Source organism: Balaenoptera ricei, chromosome 15 (assembly GCF_028023285.1).
Source record: "Balaenoptera ricei isolate mBalRic1 chromosome 15, mBalRic1.hap2, whole genome shotgun sequence".
NCBI classification, from domain to species: Eukaryota; Metazoa; Chordata; class Mammalia; order Artiodactyla; family Balaenopteridae; genus Balaenoptera; species Balaenoptera ricei.
This window is the reverse complement of record NC_082653.1, coordinates 78,924,034-78,944,186: the sequence shown is the minus strand read 5'-3', so window position 1 is coordinate 78,944,186 and position 20,153 is coordinate 78,924,034. Positions and strand designations below refer to the sequence as shown.

General features: G+C 54.4%; 1 protein-coding gene across 1 annotated transcript in view; it reads right to left on the bottom strand.

Moving 5' to 3' along the window:
• Window positions 1-20,153, bottom strand: part of CASTOR2 (cytosolic arginine sensor for mTORC1 subunit 2) — a 60,000-nt gene that overhangs the window by 12,735 nt on the left and 27,112 nt on the right. The window contains exons 2-3 of the mRNA XM_059895928.1: window positions 10,684-10,754; window positions 346-539 (exon numbers count right to left, since the gene is read on the bottom strand). Coding sequence (XP_059751911.1) covers window positions 346-539; window positions 10,684-10,754 — 265 coding nt within the window. The remainder of the gene's footprint in view (window positions 1-345; window positions 540-10,683; window positions 10,755-20,153) is intronic.

The window sequence follows — 20,153 nt, the reverse complement described above, 5'->3', positions numbered from 1 at the left end:
CAGGAAATGCCGCTGGCTCCATGACCAGACACACTTGCCACCCCAGGGGAGGGGTATGGGATTGGGGGAGCCAGACATCCAGCTAGGAGGGCATCCCACCCACACACGCCCCCAGCCCTCACTTCCTGGCCTCCAGCTTAAACCCAGCATGGTCCACGCAAAGGGCAGGCAGTGGGTGGGGCTACAGCCCAGCCAGGGCCATGCTGACACTGGACTGATGACCCTAAGGTACCCTTGACCTCTCTCTGAGCTGATCACGAAATGGGGCGGGGAGAGGCACAAACTTTGCAGACCACATCCGAGGGGGTGCCCATGTTGCCTGGGCGTGGGCTGCAGCTTGCTCACCAGGATGAAGTCCGTCTGGTAGGTGGACAGCATGAACACAGAGATGTTCTGATCGGCCAGCGGGGCGATGACCGACTTGGCGATCTTGGTCACACCGATGGGCTGGGAGCTGGAGAAGCTGCCGCCACCCGACACCACGTTGAGGGCCAGCCAGGTGGCGTCCGCCACACTCAGGTGTTCCGAGGAGGGCAGCTCTGGAGGGGGACACAGAAGGCCAGCTTATGACTGATGGGCCCCAGCTGTGTGACCTCGGCCAGCCCGCCCTGTGGGCCTCAGCGCCCTCATCTGTCAAAGGAGGACGGGATCGTCCTTAAAGGTCCCATCCTGGGAGGACCGAGCAGGGAAGGCTCTCAGAGGACTCTGGATGTGCCGGGCAGCTCAGCAGGGCAGGGGCCATGGGAACAAGGGGGTTAGCTGTGCTGGGCCTCAGTTTCCCCTGCTGTGAAGTGATGAGTACTCAGCAGTAACAATTTTGTTATTTCTGGTTCTCACTACCTTTCTGGGTACCAGGTGCTGCCATCACGACCTTATACCGGTGGACCGGGTCCCATGGTTTTCAAACTGGGTTCCCAGGAATCTCCCAGGGGCTGGGGGGTAGAGGGGAGGCCAGGAGAAGACAGGGTGGGGGGCCTGGGATTTTTCTCCCTGCTTCAATTAGACCTGTACTTCAGGCTCCTCCGGAAGCACATTCAGCTCCAGAAGGCCTCCTGAGGTTGCCACCTTCCAGTGGGCAGTGACTGTCACCCAAGTCCCTCCTGAGAGCCTGGGGATCCTGGGGGCGGGGGCACCGGCAGGGGCAGGGTGGGGGAGGTTTGGAGCGGCAGTGATCGCCCAGTCTCCTTGACTAGCTCACAAAGACCATCCCTTCCACCCCGTCCTGCAGAAAGAGTTCCCAGGGGAGGCTGTGCACGGGACATGGTACACACATGTGCACGGCTGCACGGACGGGCGGCCACAGAACGGAGCACAGGTTGCACACGGAACTCTCCACGCATCACAGTCGCCTGCTCAAACCCACCCCGTACGAGGACTGTTATTTCACCCCATACATGTGACAAACCAGAGCTCTGAGGGGCTGGTGACTTACCCAAGATCACTTAGACAGGGAATAACAGAGCCAGGATTCAAACCCAGATCTGACTTATAAACAGACCCTTATGCTCTATGCTGGGCACCACATGGGAAGAAGGGCCAGGTCCCCAACAAGGGGGGCGATGAGAAGAGGGGCCCGGACACTGGTGAGTTAAGGGGGCTGTGACGATCATGATGCTGCCTGAGGGAAGCTGGGCTGGGCTGTGCTGGCCTCAGCAAGATGGCTCCGGAAGCCTCACCCAGGCTCCTACCTGCCCAGCTAAGGTTGTCATGGCAACCACAGCCTACGGAGGCCATTGGCCCTGCTGGCTGAGAGGGGCCAGTCCTCCGCCAGGCTGGCTGGAGAGGTAGGCTGCTTCCCAGAGAAGAGAAGGGGTTTGGGAGGGGGAGCAGGAGGAAAGCCTGATCTCAGGCTTCCACATCTAGTCTCTCCACCTGTCATCTGGGGTGTCAGAAGAGAGACTTCTCAGCCCCAGGACCGCCAGAGGAAACACGCTCCCCAGGACTGAGCGTCCCAGTTCAATTCTGAAATTCTAAGGGGTCTGGAACTGGCCATGGAGGGGATTTCCTGGGGGCAGTGTTGTGAGCCCCGAACCCTGCCATCTTAAGCAAAGACAGCCCCAGGAGCCACCGAGGGCCAGGGTGCCTTGATGGTCCGTCATCTGAAGCACCATTTTAATATACTAATAAATAAACTATTAATAAATATACTTAATAAAAAACTAAAATTTCACTTTTCATTAGGGCAGAACCCCAAAAGCCTTCTTAGGAAAATTCTGGAGGGGTCCTTTCCATCACCGCATGCTAACACATCAGGACCACGTCAGCTTTTGTGAACCTGCCTCTGCCTGCCTGTTCCAAGCTCCTCACAACTCAAAACTGCCCAGTGGCTTTCCACGTTCTCTGGAGTAAAAGCCAAAGTCCTCGTGACGCTGGGAACCAGCACTGCCCCAGAGGGCTTTCTGGGATGATAGATATGGTCTATACCTACGCTGTCCAAAGCCACTTACCCCATGTGGCTACGGAGCACTTGAAATGTGGTCAGTGCTACAGAACAAATACAATTTTAAGTTGTACTTAATTTTGGTTCCTTTAAATTCCCATGGCCGTGTGGGGTGAGCGGCTAGTTCAAGTCTACAATTGGCCTCACTAGCATGCCAGCGCCCTGGGGCGGTTGTCTCGGTCGGCTTTGTTTTCTGCTATTCTCAGCGCCTGGCACACGGAGGCTCCAAAAGAATGGATGAGGAGGGACGAGGCGGCTGTCCCTGGCCCTCTGCTCTGCCCAGGCCCCTGTTCCCACCCATCGACCTTCTCTGCTCTCCCCGTCCCCCCACCACCCCCAGCTCAGTCTCTGTGGTCAGGGCTTGGTCACACTGCCAGACCCCAGGTGGAGGGTGGCCTTCGACATCATCCCACGCTCCTATACCCGACTTCCCAGGATCAGGCAGAGGGCCCTGGGGGAGCCAGTGTCATTCCCAGACACTGCCAACTTCTCTGAATTCTTAGTCCAGCAGTGCAGAACGCTGTCCATTTGCTTATAGACCTGGCTCAGGAGTCAGTCCCTGCCCCATTTCACAGAATAGGAAACTGAGGCCCAGAGAGGGAAGCTGACTGGCTCAAGGTCACGGTGCAGTAAATGGGGAGGGCACCTCATTCTGGCACCGTGGCACGTCTGTCCAGACCCGCCCCGCCACCAACCCGTGGTGGGGTGTCGCGAAAACCCCTCTTGCAGGGATTAGCTTCGGGACTGTAAAGCTGGGGGGGCGGGGGTCCGGGCAGCTGAGGTTCCAATGTCCCAATTCTGACACCGTGGTTCCACTGGCCCTGTAAGGCCTTCACCCGGCAGGTGGAGCCTCTGCTGCCCCAGCCTCAGGCCTGCCCTCTGTCCCCCGCCTGAGCTTCACAATCCAGTGGGGCCTGATCTTTAGCAGTGGGGTCCTCGGCGAGCACGTGAGGGTGGTGGCAAAGAACACAGGCTTTGGGCTCAGGCAGTGACAAACTCTAACGCTGGCTCCGTCCTCTGCAGCGGAGGCCGCTGGGAAGCTGCTGCTGATACAATGGGGAAGGCCATTCCCTCCAAGTCCGCAAAGCGCCGGGGTATGTGCATTTTTAGGGGGTGCTAGGGTAACCAAGGCTCTGCTCCGAGGAGTCTCTCAGCGGGTTTGGACTGGTCCCGCGGAGAAGCCCAGGCCTGAGGCCGACTGGAAATGGGGGCAGAAGTGGGCGGGTGGGAGATGGCGGGCAGCTTGAAGGCTGCCACTGCCCAGAGGATTTCAGCTCAATCCAAATGCTGCTCAGAGTTTGGGCGGCCGGTGAGCGGGGATGGGTCTGCCTGCCGGTCCCAGCTCTCAGTCTGGATGGAACCCACTGAGGTGCTTCAAGCAGCAGGCCTGGACTGAGAGGGTGGTCAGCCCTGGGTCAGCGGTCACCTCTCTGAAGCTTCCAGAAGGGTGAGCTTTGTCAGAGCAGCAAAGCAGCTGGAGACCACAGTGCTCACTGCTTCTGGCCACAGGGACCCCAAATGCTGCCCTGACACTCCGGGGGAGAGGGAAGGCCTGCCTGGTCCCATCCTCACCCAGGCCAAGCCTCAGGGTGCCCCAGGTGCCGCTTCGGGACTGGGGGCTGGGCCGCCAGGAGCTGCCAGGAGGGAGCCAGCGTGCTCTTCCCTAGAGGAAAGGTAGACACATCCCAAGACTGGAAGGGATTATTAGTACTGTCACTGCCCAGGGGCTTCCCTGGTGGCGCAGTGGTTGACAATCTGTCTGCTAATGCAGGGGACACGGGTTCGAGCCCTGGTCTGGGAAGATCCCACATGCCGCGGAGCAACTAGGCCCGTGAGCCACAACTACTGAGCCTGTGTGTCTGGAGCCTGTGCTCCGCAACAAGAGAGGCCACGATAGTGAGAGGCCCGCACGCCGCAATGAAGAGTGGCCCCCGCTTGCCGCAACTAGAGAAAACTCTCGCACAGAAACGAAGACCCAACATAGCAATCAATCAATCAATCAATCAATCAATAAATCTTTAAAAAAAAAAAGAAATACTGTCACTGCCCATCATCCAAGACCCTAAAGACAGCCTATCAGAGCTGAGGACGCTTGCCACCTCCCAGAAAGCAAGTCGGCAGCTCTGTTGCTGGGAGCCCACCCCACCGCCCCAGGAGTCCCCCGTTTCCGGCTGCAGGACCTGCGGTTTCCTGTGCTAAGTGGTCACGTCCTCTGCACAGAGTTTGTCAGGCTTCTCCCACCCTGCCTGCAGCAGGGTCAAGAGTCCTGGGGTCAGGTGGGCGGGTTGCATCCTGGCTGTGTGACTCTGAGCAAAATCACCACCTCTTGGTTTCTTAGTTTTCAAATGTTGGGCTGATGAAATCAGGATAGACTCCAGAAGATGCTTGGAGGATTAAATGGGATAATCCCCATCAAGCGTGTAGCTAAGTGTCTGGCGTCCGAGGGCTTGCCAAGTGCCAGAGCCTTTCTGTTATAATGCTGCTGCTGGGAGTTTTGTTGGTTTCTGGATAGAAGTTGGGGAAAAATGTATCAAGAGTTTAAAAATGTACAATTTCACTGTAAAGGAGTAGTTACACATGGGACAAAGAGAGAGTTATGGGTATGAACGTTCAACCCAAAAGGATTTAAGACAAAGACCTAGGAGCTACCAAAAAGTCAACGCCAGGGCCGGGTAGACGAACCACAGTTCATCTGTGACAGAATACTATGCATCTGTTTAAAAAACAGGTTTTCCAGCTATGAAACACATGTTCCAATCATGAAGGAAATCAGAATATAAAATTTACGGTAGGTATTAATTATGCAATTAATGTCTCATTCTGTAGGTGTGGTAAGTAGGAGAGGGCTCTTATTCTTAGCTGATACAGGCTCAGGTATTCAGGGTGAGCTGTCCTGAGGTCTTAGTTTCAAGTGGTCCATTAAATAATAAATGTACGTGTGCACCGTTTATGGACAAGAAGTGAAAACAGTTGTCCTCAAAGGTGACCAGCCGGCAAGTCTAGTTTCAGGTGGAGGGAACAGGGGTGTTAACTGTAGGCTCTCAACGGTTGTGCAAGTTTGAAAACTGTCAAAATATAAAGAGTATCGGGAAAACACACTTTTGAAGGCTATCTGATATTGGGAAATTATACTGAGTGGAATGAAAAGATAAGAAGCATATACACTACAGGTCAACACTGAGAAATAGCCACACCTGGGGGTATAGAATGCGGAGACCTCGTGGGAAGGACTTTGCCATGAGGCAGCCCTGGAGAGGCCGAGGGAAGGGAGTGGGCGGGCGGGAGCTGGGGTGTCATGGGAATGATGCCGGGGACTCTCCAGGGAAGCGGCCCTCCCTGCAGCAGGCACTCCATCCTCAAGGCCCACCCCTCCTCCCATCCTGGGAGATGTAATCTCAGCTCCAGGCTGAGCTGCCAGGCTGTTATTTTACACAACACGGGAGACGCTCCAAAGGCAGGTGTGCATCATTCCCCATCAGTGCTCACCGGGAGGGCGGGTCAGCTTCAGGGGGCAGTAAGAACTGGCCCCGACTGGGATCCGAGCTCCTTCACTGACCTGGACCTCGTGCAGAGGGGACCCCTGCTGGGGGTATTACTGAATTGGTAAATTAGGAGCTCAGAGCTAGGCGGGAGATGCGGGGAGTGCTGATGGGCCCTGCACTGTTTGCCCTGGTGGACACGCAAAGTGGAGGTTGCACGTGACTCCCTGAGGCATGTCATATGGCCACACGCACACCTTACGGAACTGGGAGGGAGGGAAGGAGGTGATCCTGTGTCAGGGATGAGGCCACGGAGGCCCCAGGTCAGGGAGCAACTTGCCCAGAAGGTAGCAGAGGCTGGATAGAACCTGGGTCTTCCCCTCTCAGCCCTGGGTGAGGCCAGCAGTTACTTCTCGACATCCTCCTCCCTCCATCTTTCGACCAATCACGGCACCAAGCCCCAAGTGTGCTACAGATCACACTGACACACGTAAGGGGACTGTGACGGATGGGGGGCCCCCCGATGTGCACTGGGCCCCTCTAACGGCAAACTTGGGATTCTGCCCACCACCCAGAGGTCAGGGCAGGCGCTGCTGCTCCTATTATTTTGGGTCCCTGATAACACCTAGCATTGCACAAAGTAAGTGCTCATTAAATATGTAAAAGCTCAAAATACACACACGCACCTCCCTTCTGTTGGCCATACAGACACACAGCATCCATTTGAGCCAAGAACCTCTAAAATTCCACAACGAACAAGGAGCTGTCTGGTTAATGTCACTGACAATCGCCCCTCCCTCCCAGGAAAGGTCCAGCATCTTACGTACAAGTGAATTGCAGACAGCTGCTGGTTTCTAACCATGAAAGCTTCACACTGGAGATAACTGTTGGCGAACAATAACCAATGTACCCTGGCTGATGTTAACAGTGGCCAAGGGAAGCCTTTGGGTGAGAAGCAACATGTGCAGAGCTGGGAGACGGGGCACCATCCTTCATACCATGTGACACAGCCAGCATCCCTCCCTGGTCCCACCGGGGCAGCCACAAGACCAGACTCCCTTTCTGAAGAGGAGTCTCCTGAGAGAACCCCCCCAGAAGCGAGGTGAGAGGGTAGAAGTCAGCATCGCTACCTCTCACTGCAGCCTCCACCCCGCCCCAAATCCTGCCCTCTGAGGGCAGACTGCCCTGGGCCTGCCCCCTTTTCCTCAGCTGCTCCTGACCCTGGTCTGCTGGGAACCACCACTTCTCAGCAGCACTTTCTCCTTATTTCGGCTGGAACCACCCTGAAAGCATTTCCTGCTTCAAATCCCCCTCTGTCACTCACAGTGACTCTGGGCACGTCAATGGCGGTTTCCTCACTTGTAAAATGGGTCTCCACTCTTTACCCTTCAGGCCACTGGAATGACCCCAGGAGGTGATATGTCTCTGCTGGGCTCCAGTTAACAGTAAGAGTGGCGGAGGGGGAACGGGAGTCTTACTTTGTATGGTTTTCCCCTGTAGCTCCATAGTGTAAGTGCGAGAGATACTTACTACTTAAATATACGTACACAGTTTTTTCTCTGGTAACGATGGATATCCAAGTAGCCTGACGTGCTGACCAGGAGTCATGGCCTGGAAGCGAGACCCTGACTCAGAAGTCACAGAGCGGCTGGGCCCCTCCTGGGCTAATAATTTAAACCTGCTTCCCCACGTCCTACCTACCCTGCACTAAAGAGTAAGCCGATGACCCCTCTGTCACCGGCTCCATTCCAGCCACTCAGAAAGGTTCGGGGAGAGGCAGAGCGAGACTTCGCCTCCATTGTTTATGGTTCCAGGGAACCTCAGGGTCTGTAAGTCCCTTAGGAGCTGAGGCTCGGTCCTTACACCTCCTGGTCTGCCCTGCCTTACCCTGTCCGGGGCCTGGCCCATGGAAACATGCATAAATGACACCAGTGGTGAGGCCTTGGGCAGGCTACACATCATATGTCTGTGCTTCAGCTTCTTCATCTATAAAGTGAGGACCATAAGAGTCGTTTCCAGTGTTTAGCACAGTGCCTGCAGACAGAAGCACCGGCAGGGCTGGTAAAATGTGTTAATCTATGTTGACTGGCGGAGGGGTGGGCGTGGAGGTCCAAGACTCAGCTCTGGTCTTGCTTCCTATTTCGAGGGCCTCTCCCGTGGGGTCCCCTGCACGGCGGGGCGTCCCCTGTGACTCGCTCTCTCAGCATCCACACCCTCCTTGCACAGCACCCACCGCAATGGCAGCTCCACTATTAATGGTGGAATTAGCTGGCAGGCCCTGAGGCTCACAGGGTCGGAGGTGGGGTCTCTCATTCCGGCTACATCTCCAGGGCTCAGCAAGATGCCGGCACGTAGCAGGTGCTCAGTAAATACTGCCCCCCGCCCCCCAACCCCAGGGGCTGGCTCAGAATAACCCGACACTCAGCTCAGCCAAAGGACGGCTCCCTGGTTACTGACAATTCCTGCAAACACAGCCTTCCAGGACCAGCAAAACTGGCTCCCCAGGTCCCGCAGCCTCCCGCTCTCCCTGCTCAAGGAGTTTTCTTTTTTTTTTTTTAAAGTTTTTTTCTTTTTTTAATTATTATTTATTTATTTATTTATTTATTTTTGGCTGTGTTGGGTCTTCGTTTCTGTGCGAGGGCTTCCTCTAGCTGCGGCAAGTGGGGGCCACTTTTCATCGCGGTGCGCGGGCCTCTCACTATCGTGGCCTTTCATTGCGGAGCACAGGCTCCAGACGCGCAGGCTCAGTAGTTGTGGCTCACGGGCCTAGTTGCACTGCGGCATGTGGGATCTTCCCAGACCAGGGCTCGAACCCGTGTTCCCTGCATTAGCAGGCAGATTCTCAACCACTGCGCCACCAGGGAAGCCCACAAGGAGTTTTCTTACCTGCTGCCTTCAGAGGTAGAGAGTTAGTCAGAGATACTGGTCTGGGGAGGTGGATTAGATAGAATATCCCTTCCCAGAGAATAGACACTCTGAGGGTGTTCCTTCTACATCTGAGGTGCCCTGATTCTCAGCAGTTCTGCAGAAAGGCCTGAATGCCCATGAGAAAATAAACATGTGCTTGGGTTGCCTGAGCAGACATTCTTCATGTGAGTTGTGGCTAAGGCAAAATTCTGGTCTGTGGTTCCTGTGCTCAGGAAATGTCTGATGGGGGACTTCCCTGGTGGCGCAGTGGCTAAGACTCCACGCTCCCAATGGTCAGGGCACTAGATCCCACGTGCATGCGGCAACTAACAGTTGGCATGCCACAACTAAGGAGCCCTCAAGCCACAACTGAGGAGCCCACCTGCTGCAACTGAGGAGCCCCCCCCGCTGCGACTAAGACCTGGCACAACTGAATAAATAAATATTAAAAAAAAAGAAAAGAAAATGTCTGATGAATGAATGAATGACGACACAGGTGTCTTTGACGAAGGGGCAGGGCCTCCAGTGGGGTCTGCCCCATTCCTGCTCTGGCCACACAGCCGCCCCCCCTTGGAGGCATGGGCGGCCCGTGGGATGTGGGGCGTCGAGCCCAGCCCCCCATACTGACTTGGTGCCCTAGACCACGTGCATGTGAGGACAACAGGGCGTAGCTGGGAAGTCCCTTCCTGGGGCTTCACTTTCTCACCAGTAAAGAGGGTCAATACGCATCGAGAACCACAAAACAGTCAACTCCTGACTCCACAATGCCATTTCTCAGACTCCGTTTTGGGAATCAACCTGCATAAGAATACATGTTACACACCGACAGAGTTTATAAATTTCTCATTGGAGGACAATGAAAACAACTTCAACTCCAACCGTAGGGGCCTGGGCAAGGAACCAGGGCTGATGTTGAAAGGCTGTGATATCACAGCATATTTTGTTGTTATGTTAAGTGAAAACATTTCTATAAATTAAACAGACCGCCTGAGAAAAGTTGGAAAGAAAACCACGAAAAAGTGACCAGTAGTTGTCTTGTGGGTAGGGCTAGGGTTTCAAAAACTGTTGGATTTGTTGCCCTCTCTACATATTAGGAAGACTCTAACTTAGCAGTTCCGAATGACCACCAGCTCTCGGGGGGTCCAGCTCCTTTACTGGTGAGTCTGGACACACGACTCCCCACCTCCACTCTCAGTTCCTCACTGATAATCACAGGACAAGCACGACACCTTCTCATCAAGTAATACGTATCGGTCAGCACTCGCCACCAATGAACGTTCACTGTTACTTTAGAGCTGGACAAACATAACGAACTTCAATAATAAAACTAAAAGGTGTGGAGGAGGAGGGAACAGAGTTTCTTTCTGGGGTGGCGGAAGTGTTCTGGAATCGGATAGTGGTGACGGCTGCACAACCTTGGGAATATCCAAGACCACGGAACTGCTGTACATTTTAAAATGATGCACTCTCTGGTACGTGAATTCTATCTCAATTTAAAAGATGGAAGGAAGATAAAGGGAAATCATAAAAGGATGGTGACTGGGGCACGTTCCTGTTCGAACAAGGACTGAGGATGTTTTGAAAGCACCTCCCTCGCGGCAGGAGTCCCAGGGAGCATGCAACCCTGCCTTCCTGGTTGCTTTAGCTCCTGGCTGGGGAAGCCCCGCCCCCTTTCAGCTCTGGGGCCTTTCCTGGGAAAAAGTCTCGCGAGCAGAAAGGGAGGGGATCAGCCAGAACACAGGAGAGGAGGGAGCTCTGCCACCAGCAGGTGGGGACAGAAATAAGGGGGGGGGGCAGGCAGCCGGCACTGACTGCTGGCCCCAGTCCAGCCAAGCCCCTGGGGAGAGAAGCACTTACCCAGGAAGCCCTCCTCATCGACAATGATGGTGTAATCCTCCGGGGTCTCGGTCAGACTGAAGAACTTGCACCTGGGTGGACAGACAGACAGACACAGGGTATTGTAAGCCCCAGCAGACCCTGTGGCAGCCGCCCACCCCACTCCCCCGCCCCCTCTCCCATCGCTGTGACCCGGTTTACCCAGAGTTCTGCCCCAGGCTGCTGGGGGGCTACTTATTTCTCCCTCCACTGCCTCAGTTTTGACTCAGGAGGACTCAGAGAGGCCTAGGGACGCTGATCATTTCCTCTGCACCCGCCGATCTTTGAGGACCCCTGAGCCGGCCAGCCTCCAGAGTCCCCTACAGGCCCAAGGGCAGCTCTGGCAGGGCTCACGCAGATGAACCGTGTTTTCCGTGCGCCCCGCTCCCCACACACATTGTGACCTTGAGGCCTCTGTCGCTGTGTCGTGCCCCCCGCCCATGGTCCTGGCCCCTCTCCTCACCAACTCTGAGAGCTCCCACTGTCATTTACGGCCTAATTTGCATCACCCAACCGACAGCCCAGCCTTCAGGGTACTTTTCTCCCTTGCAGGAGAGAGGGGCGTGGCTGTCTGTGCCACCGTGCGGCACGGATCCCTGAACTGCCACATGCTGCCTTTGGTAATACTGCTTGGCCTGGGGTGTAAGTTGCTCATTTCCTCCCACAAATGGGACCATCAATTTCCCAAGGCCAGGGAGGGTCTGGCGATCACTCTGTCCGTCTGTATCTCATCCCTGCTGGCCTCAGCCCTGAGCACGCTCTTGGCACCTGGCACACATGCTGGGCTCTGTGTCCAGACAGCCCTTGGCCTGGGCTTTGAGGCTGTCTCCAGCTGAGGGGCTTACCACCCCCTCAACGCCCGTCTCCCTGTCCCCCATCCAGCTAGACTGGCCCCCAGAACACCCCAGGCGCAGCTGTAGGGAGAGACGGCATGCACAGGCAGCGGTGTGCAGGAAACTGCCCACGGTCGTTGATTTATCTGGTGTCGCTGATCTCAAGTATGGGGCTCAGCTAGGGCTCCATGCCCGATGTGTAAAACCCATCCATCACAGGAAGCCGTGACAGAAGGAGGCCCAACGAGCAAGCCTGGCGAGGGCCCGAACAGCACTTCGACGAAGATTAAAATGGGAAAGGAATCCTGAAGTGGATGCAGCATCGCCGGGGATGAGGGTGGCCGGAATGTCCGCGGATCTCTTTCCCCCTGGTTCCCCTCTCCTGGCAGCCATCCTGCCACACTGAAGCCTGATCAACAGAAGCCCCGCAGCACCCTTTTCACTTTATTCTTTAAATTTTCACAAGTAATGAGGTCAGCTGGAACTGGTAGGACTGCAAAAGGGTCCAGCCGTTTGGAAGACGGTTTGTCAGGTTCCTATAGGGTGAAACATACATGACCACTGGCAACCCTGCTCCTGGGTATTTAGTCAAGGGAAATGAAAACATACGGCCCCACAAAGGCCGGTATGCAAATGTTTACAGTCTTTATCTGTAATCACCCCGAACTGGAAACAACCCAAAGAACTGGGTAAACTGTGGCACATCCACACCAGGGAATACTGGTCAGCAGTGAAAAGGACTGAATTACTGATTCTTGCAACAATGTGGACGAATCTCACGAGCATTTTGCTAAGTTAAAGCCAGACTCAACAGGAGACGTGCTACGTGATGCCATTTATATGAAATTCTGGAAGAGGCTACACTGTAAGGAAGGAGAACAGATTCCTGGTTGCCAGGGGCTGGGTTGGGGCTGACATTTGACGGCCACCGGGGAACTTTTGGGGTGAAGGAGGTGTTTGGTTCTTGACGGTGGTGGTGACAAGATGATATACACTTGTCAAAACCCGAAGAACTGTACCCTAAAAGGGGCGGCTTCTGCTGTATATGTGACTTATACCTCAGTGAACCCGACTTCAAGGAAAACGCTTCGCCAGAGTTGTAAACGAGGTGGCGTCCTGCACCCCCACCCCCACCCCCGCCCCCCATGACACTCTGATCAACCAGCAGCACCACACTCTTCAATTTCCCTCCAGCTCTTTGGTTTTCAAATTACATCTCTGTCCCTGCTTGTCCCATATCCAATTTGCAACTACTGCCCGGACAAATGAAATCTATAACTGCTGGGGGACATCGGCAAATTATCACTTAGTGAATGGCAACCACTGGTCTGGCCTAGCTCCTCCTTGGGGACCCCTGTGTGCTAAGAAAGAGCCTCAGAAGCCCCCCCCACCTCCCTGCCAATCACCAGATTGTCACAAGCAAGGACTCCCTGGGTGGGGGGAGTGGCCACCCAGTCATCCGAGAGCCCTGAGAAGGCAAACAGATGTGGTACTTGCTCCCGGTGCCCTCTCGGTGGCGAGGGATGCTCCAGAAATAGACCATATAAATGACCCTGGAGGGCATAAACACCGGCAGAAGGCAACATCGGCCTCTGCTGCCGATGGGGTATGATTATGCTGTTGATGTGACCCGTCTCCAGGGGCCGAGTGCCAGCTGTCATCTCGGAATGTGCACCTTGGCGTGGGCAGGCCTCCAGGAGGGCGAGTCAGTCAGAGGGACCTGCAGCTACTGCTCTGGTCCCCACACTCGGAAGCAGGCCTCCTGCTCTCCTAATATTACCCACTCAAGTCCTACATATCTCTGAGCTCACCCCATCTTACCTCCCAAGTCGCTCTGAGATCTGTTTTCCCCTCTCTCCATCACCCCCTCCATGTGAGCACTTGCCTAGAAGCCTCCCCTTGCCTCACTCCTCCACTCTTGCCTGCCTCCTTGACTCACGCCCCCAAAGGTAGACAAATACTTTTTCCACTTCCCGGCACCCCCTTCCCTCTTCTTTGGCTGGAGACGTGCTGCTCATCCTTCAAGACCCAGTTTAAGCGTCTTCTTTGGGGTGAAACCTTTTCTGATTGGCCCCACCACCTCCTCTCTCTCATTTCCTACCACAGGGGTGGTCCTGTCTGGATCTTAAAGCCACTGTGGACAGCGGGGCTTGGTGGTGCATCACATCTCGAAGGGACAGTTCATTTATCTCACAGTGTATGTGAAAGATGCCCTTAGAGTTGGGCTGTGTACAACCTGTACAACTGCACATGATGGTCCTGAGTGCTTTCCACACTCTATTACAAGTCATACTTGTTTCCCCCAGTGGACCATAAACTCTCACAGGCAGGGGCGGTGGGTTCTCTGTACACACACCTTGCACCTGACACTGGCTGGACAGAGAATCAACACACTCAAAGTCTGATGAGCAAAAGAGTGAACTGTGGCCGCATACCTACCCCCAAAGCCAGAGACGCCCCAATCAGAGCAAACACTGCTTGCCCTTGTGTGGCACTGCCTTGACTTGCCCCCTCTCTGGGAGGCGCTCAAGTCTCCAGTCCCAACTCCACGCTCTCTAATGAGCCCTGGCTAGATCCACACCCCAGATGCCGGGCCCCAGCGTTTGTGGCCTCTCTGTACTTTGTCTACAAGGAGCTGGAGAGAGGACCAAAACCCAGCAATTACCCAGCCTGCTGCTGAGTGCTATTAGGAAAACCGGGGAGGAGGAGAAGTGTTTGCCCTCTAGACGCCCGCATGGTGCTTAGGAACAGGATGAACAACAGGGTTAGAGAAAGCAGCCTGGGAGAGCGGGAAGAGGACCAAGATTCTGGGGTCAAGAGACCTGGGTTCCAGTCCCAATCTGGCACCTGGGGGTGGTGAACCCTGGGCTGCTTCATTCCTCTGTGCCATGAGGGACAGGTTCAAGGTGGATTAGTTTCCATCCAGCTCCGGCTCGGGCAGGGAGGGCACAGGCCACATGGAACCCTGTCAGCTCCATGGCAAGGTGGACCTCAAGGGGCCTGGCTGACAAGGCACGGAGAGACGATCCCAGAACCATTGAGTCTGTTTGGAAAATGCTTTTCAAAGGCAGGCAAAAATCCCAACTAGCTCTGATCAGAATCCAAGACAGATCTGCTGCCCAGGCAGCTGCGCAGGTGGTACATCACAACTCTGGTGGGGAGGGCTCATTCATTGCACAGTCTGTGTAAAGAGTGCCCTTAGAGTTGGGCAGTGCACAACCTGTGCAACTGTGTGTGATGGCTGATCAGCAGGTCCTGCTGGAGCAATCAGATAGATAGGATACAAAACTCTAGAGTCCTGGGCAATGAAGTAGGGAGACTGGGGAACAGCAGCTCTGGGGAGAGCCCCGGTTCACTGTGGCTCAGGACATACCCCAAGAGTCATGCAAGTCCGACTTCCCTGGTGGCGCAGTGGTTGAGAGTCTGCCTGCCAATGCAGGCGGCATGGGTTCGATCCCTGGTCTGAGAGGATCCCACATGGCGCAGAGCAACTAAGCCTGTGCGCCACAACTACTGAGCCTGTGCTCTAGAGCCTGTGAGCCACAACTACTGAGCCTGTGCTCTGCAGCCTGAGCCTAAATAAATAAATAAATTAAAAAAAAAAAATCATCCAAGTCCCCTGTCCAGGGGGCGCCAATGCATACTTGGGCTCTATGCACAAAGTACGGGTGCTGAATAGTACTGGAGTCCATACCAGGAAGTCTGTGTCTGTTCAGATCCTCAGGGCCCACAGGGAGCATGCCCAGAGGAAGCGAGGGGACTTTACACTGAACCCCCTTCAGCCTGGGGGAAGATTCCAGCCACCATCTTTAAATTTCTGTGGCTGTTGTGGGCCATGGGATGGAAGCAATGCTGCTGCTTATGGCTGTGTGACCTTAGGCAAGTTACTTAACCTCTCTGTGCCTCGGTTTTCTCATGTGTACAATGAGGATGATAATATTTAATATCTCCTTCATAGGGTTGTTGTTGAAGAATAAATGCCCAGCATGACTATGGTAAGCACTCAATATGTTGGCTATTTTTCCTTCTTGGAGGACAGAGGCAGCTGAAGTGGGGGACCACGGGGAGGCCGGCTTGCATTCCCAGTAAGAAAAGCTCTAAAGCCAAATGGGCTACAGAGACCAACAGGCTGGCTTGGGAGGTGGTGAGATGTCAGTTGTCTGAGGGGCTGAGCCCCAGGCAGGTGGGCTGCAGCGGTGATGTTGCCTCAAAGGAGAGGATGGATTAAGCCACCTCCAAGGTTCTGTGGAGCGCGGAGTCTCTGATTCCTTGAAACACTGGTTCTTACACATTGACGCCAAGCAACAAGCTTTGGCTGAAGAGTCTCCATTCATCTTCCCAGGAGCCCAGCTCCCACCAGGTAGCCAGTGAAGAGATGATGGTTTATGATGGAAGACACTGACTCAGCCTGAAACTCCCAGTGCATCTGGGAGCACCAAACCTGTTCCCTGGTCTCAGCTCCCTGACATGCCACGCTGGGACCTCAGGAATCTTCACAGACATTCGACACGTCTGAGCACAGGGACTGTCCAGGTCGGGGGAGCCAGGGAGGTGGCCTGACTCATCACCATCGGGCGGGAGCTCCTATCTGCGTCCGTCTCGCCTTCTCCACTCACCCGCTGGCTGGGTGATGGTCCTGCAAGGCTGTCCTGCGCTCCCTTCCTTGTTCCCCAGACACCACAAAGACCCCTTTACATAGTCAGGGCTCAGCATTAGTTGGCTTTATGTGGAGTCTCTTTGTGCAGAAGACCGGGGTCTTTGGGAGGTGGGAGCTAGCTTTGTGGGCCGGACCCCATCTGGGACTGGGCCTGTTTTCTGTGGGGTCACAATGTGCCCTGTGTCAGCCAGACCCTGCTGAGGTCCCCTGTTGCCTGGCCAAAGAACAAGTCCAGCCCTTTGCAATTAGAGCCTGGTCAGCCGGGCTATGAAATGAGCGCAGAGCCTTCACACACCCCTGACAGGCCTTGCAAACAGGACTGAGAACAGGCTTCCAGCATGTTCCAGGTACCTATTTGCAACCCGTTATTCCTTTGTTCCAGCAGGGCCTCTGAATGCCCATTTTGAATTTCAGCACCTGGAAACCCACGCGTGTTTCTCACCGAGTGCAGCCTGCTCAGTCTACAACGAGGGAGGTTCAGCCACATCTTCCTCTGCAGCGTGTCACAGTGAGGAGATGGAGGGGCCAGGGTCTGACCCACTTTTGGGGACCACCCGCCCCTGCCTCTGCCAGCCCCGCCGATGCGTTCCTGCAGCAGCGCACAGGAGCCTTGAACAATATACAGCGAGTGACAGACGCGCTTTGGGGCGGGCATGGTGGCCTCCCGCCTTCCTGGGCTCTTCTTCCCAAAGGACAACCAGGTGGAGGGTGTGTGTCAGGCTTTCTTCTCTTAACCAGCTGTGGCTTTTTCATCTGGGTCTTCTCCTGGGTCTTCAATAGGTCTTTCGTGTTACTTACATTTCATTTCTATTGTCTTTTAACAAGTGGAAGCTGCCATTTCAAGTTTTAGTTAGGAAAAAAAAACCTGCGTAACGTTCTGTGATTTGAAGGGCAATCCCGAAGAATGTCTTTTTCTGTTAAGATGGAAAAAAATCTGCTTATGTCCTGGGTGGCCAGGAGAATCGGACAGCGTGGGCAACAGTGTTTGCAAATTCTAGGGTGACACGCACAGACGGGACTGTAAAAAGGGGCTGGGTAGGGCAAAAGGAATTGGTAAGGTCTAGATAAAGCCCCTGAGACCCAGGCAAAAGTGGCCAGATCACTCAGTCATCACAAATTGTTAAGTGCCTTTAATGTATTAAGGCACTGCTTCAGGTGCTGGAGACACACCTTAAATAACTGGACAGTTAGAATTTCCATGGGGGCTGGATAAATAAAATAGTGAGTCAGATGGTGGTGTGGCTGCACAGCCAATAAAAAAAGTGGATTTGGACTTCCCTGGTGGCGCAGTGGTTAAGAATCCGCCTGCCAATGCAGGGGACACGGGTTTGAGCCCTGGTCCGGGAAGATCCCACAGGCCGCGGAGCAACTAAGCCCGTGCGCCACAATTACTGAGCCTGCGCTCTAGAGCCCACGAGCCACAACTACTGAAGCCCCCGCGCCTAGAGCCCGTGCTCCGCAACAAGAGAAGCCACTCCAATGAGAAGCCCGCGCACCGCAACAAAGAGTAGCCCCCGCTCACCGCAACTATAGAAAGCCCGCGCACAGCAATGAAGACCCAACGCAGCCAAAAATAAATTAAAAAAAAAAAAAAAAAGTGGATTTGCAATTTAAAGCAGAGCAGGGAGTGGCTGCCAGGGGTTGGGGGGTAGGGGAATGGGGAGCAACTGTTAAATGGGTGCAGAATTTCAGTTTGCGATGATGGAAAGTTCTGGAAGTGGATGGTGATGGTGGTGAAGGCTGCAGAACAATGTGAATGTGAGCATTTAATACCACTGAGATATACACTTAAAAATGGTTAAAACGGTATATTTTGTGTTATGTACATTTGTCCACAATAAAAAAAAAAAAAAAAAGAGCAGGGGAGGTCCCTATGAGACCTGTAGAAGCTGGAAGAGCAGGCGTGTTGCTGTCCCAAAGCCCTGCGGTGGGTACATGCTGGGAGTGACCGAGGCCAGAGTGGCCACGTGGTGGGGGAGGGGAATGACAGGTGGTGACGTCAGACGTCATGGGGGAGGGATGACGCCTGTGGCCACTGTAAGGACCGGGCGGGGCCGAGAGACCAGTGAGGAGGCTAGTCGTCGTCTTCAAGGAGGCTGGTGAGAGCTGATGGTGACTTGGACCAGGCCGGTGGTGGTGGGCATGCCTCCATTTATGGCCAGGAAATAATAGTCAACAAATTGGGGCTGGTGAGGTCACTGGGAAACACAAGGCCAAGGCAGGGAACCATTGCCTTCTGTGGCACGTTCTCATCAGATGCACCAGGAGAGAGGTCAGTGGGCAGAAGGGGTGCCTTGAACTGGCACAATGTACTCGCCTCTGAATCTGGCCCGGACCCACTGCTTTGGTCCTTTCCTCCATGGAGACCTGTGTTGGTGAGGGACTGTGGCGCTCCCTGGCCCTGCTCCGAAGGCCCAAGCACAAGCCACAGAGAACTTCAGGATGGCTCTTCCTTCAGGATGGTCATCCTGAAGGAAGACGGGCAGCATCAAAAGGGTCATGCCAGGGTAGCAACACCGTCTGTGGAAGGGCAGACTCTTGCTGCGTGAACACATTCCCAAGTGCAGGGCATATACGAGGCGCTGGCTGGTGGTTCCCTTTCTTCCTTGGGAGGGACTGAGATGGAAAAAGGCCCAAGTGGGCGTCCTGGTTTTTGCCACCTATCCAAGATGAGGCTGGAACAACTTACTGGTCCTCAAATCACGCCAGGTTCCTTATCTGTGAGAGAGGTTTGAAGATACCTCTCCTGCAGGGTCATTTAGGATTTAAGGAGGTGTGGAACAGACGTGGACGTGCTCAAGACCCCGCCTAAGCACGTGTGGCCACTTGATGAAGTGCGCTGGCCCGGGGACCGAGTGGATGTCCGAGGCAGCATTCCTATCCAGGCAGTGTTTGGTCTTGCAGTGGGCTCTGGGTCTCTGCCTGACTTCGGATCTCCCCATTCCTCACGGCCTCCACCCCAACCCTTACCAGCAGGACAGTCAAGTCTCGCGCAGCGGCCGACGAACCCAGCCCAGGTCCCCCAGGGCAGGCCAAAGCCCCCTGTCCCAGTGCACGCTCACCCTCACCTGCCCATCCCCTCCCCAGCGAATGATCACATCCACTGAGGTGCTGAGATGATTCGCTTCCTGGTCTATCTCTGCTGGTGAGATACCTGCTCCTGGGAGACAGCTGAGTCTATCTCATCCAGATGCCCCACGCCTTGAACGGGACAGAGGGTCTGTGCATCATCTGTGTTAACTGAATGAACATGGAGTGTAATTAATGGCTGCCATTTCATAGACGGGAAAACGGATGCTCAGTTAGGTTAAGGCAGCTATGACCTTGGGACCACTGTGCTGTGTGGTCTCTAAGGTGGGGGGCAGCCCGGGCACACGTGTGGCCTGTGGCATATTCCCTATGACTCAGCTCTTCTCCTGGAAGCTATCCACTGTCTTAAACCTGGGTAACCGGAGACACGAACGAGAAAATTGATAAGAGCCCGTCCTTGGTAACAAACACCTGGCTGCAACCCAGATTCCCATCACTGGATGAGGAGGAAAATGATGACAGAAGAATATTACCCAACAGTCAAAATGAACACTCTGCAGGGACTTGCAAAACTCCGAATGAGTCTCAGCAATATAATAGTAGATGGAAAAATAAGTCCCCAACTGTTATGTCCATCATGGTATTCTTTTTACAGTTAAAAGCAGCTATAATGAAAAAACAACAACAACAACAAAACCCAACACCTTTAAGACTCCACGGAGTTGCAATGTTACTACATATAAAGGAAGCCAGGGAATAAAGAACACGTTACCCGGGGTTTGGGGATGGGTGGGGGAGACCTCTGGTTACACGGAGGGTATTGTCTCCATCCTACTTTTGCTCTGGCTTTGCATGTCCTGATTACACTATTAACATTAGCTAGTTAGTTAAATGAATAAAGGTGAGCCGTGCAAAGACACACGATGGGTGAG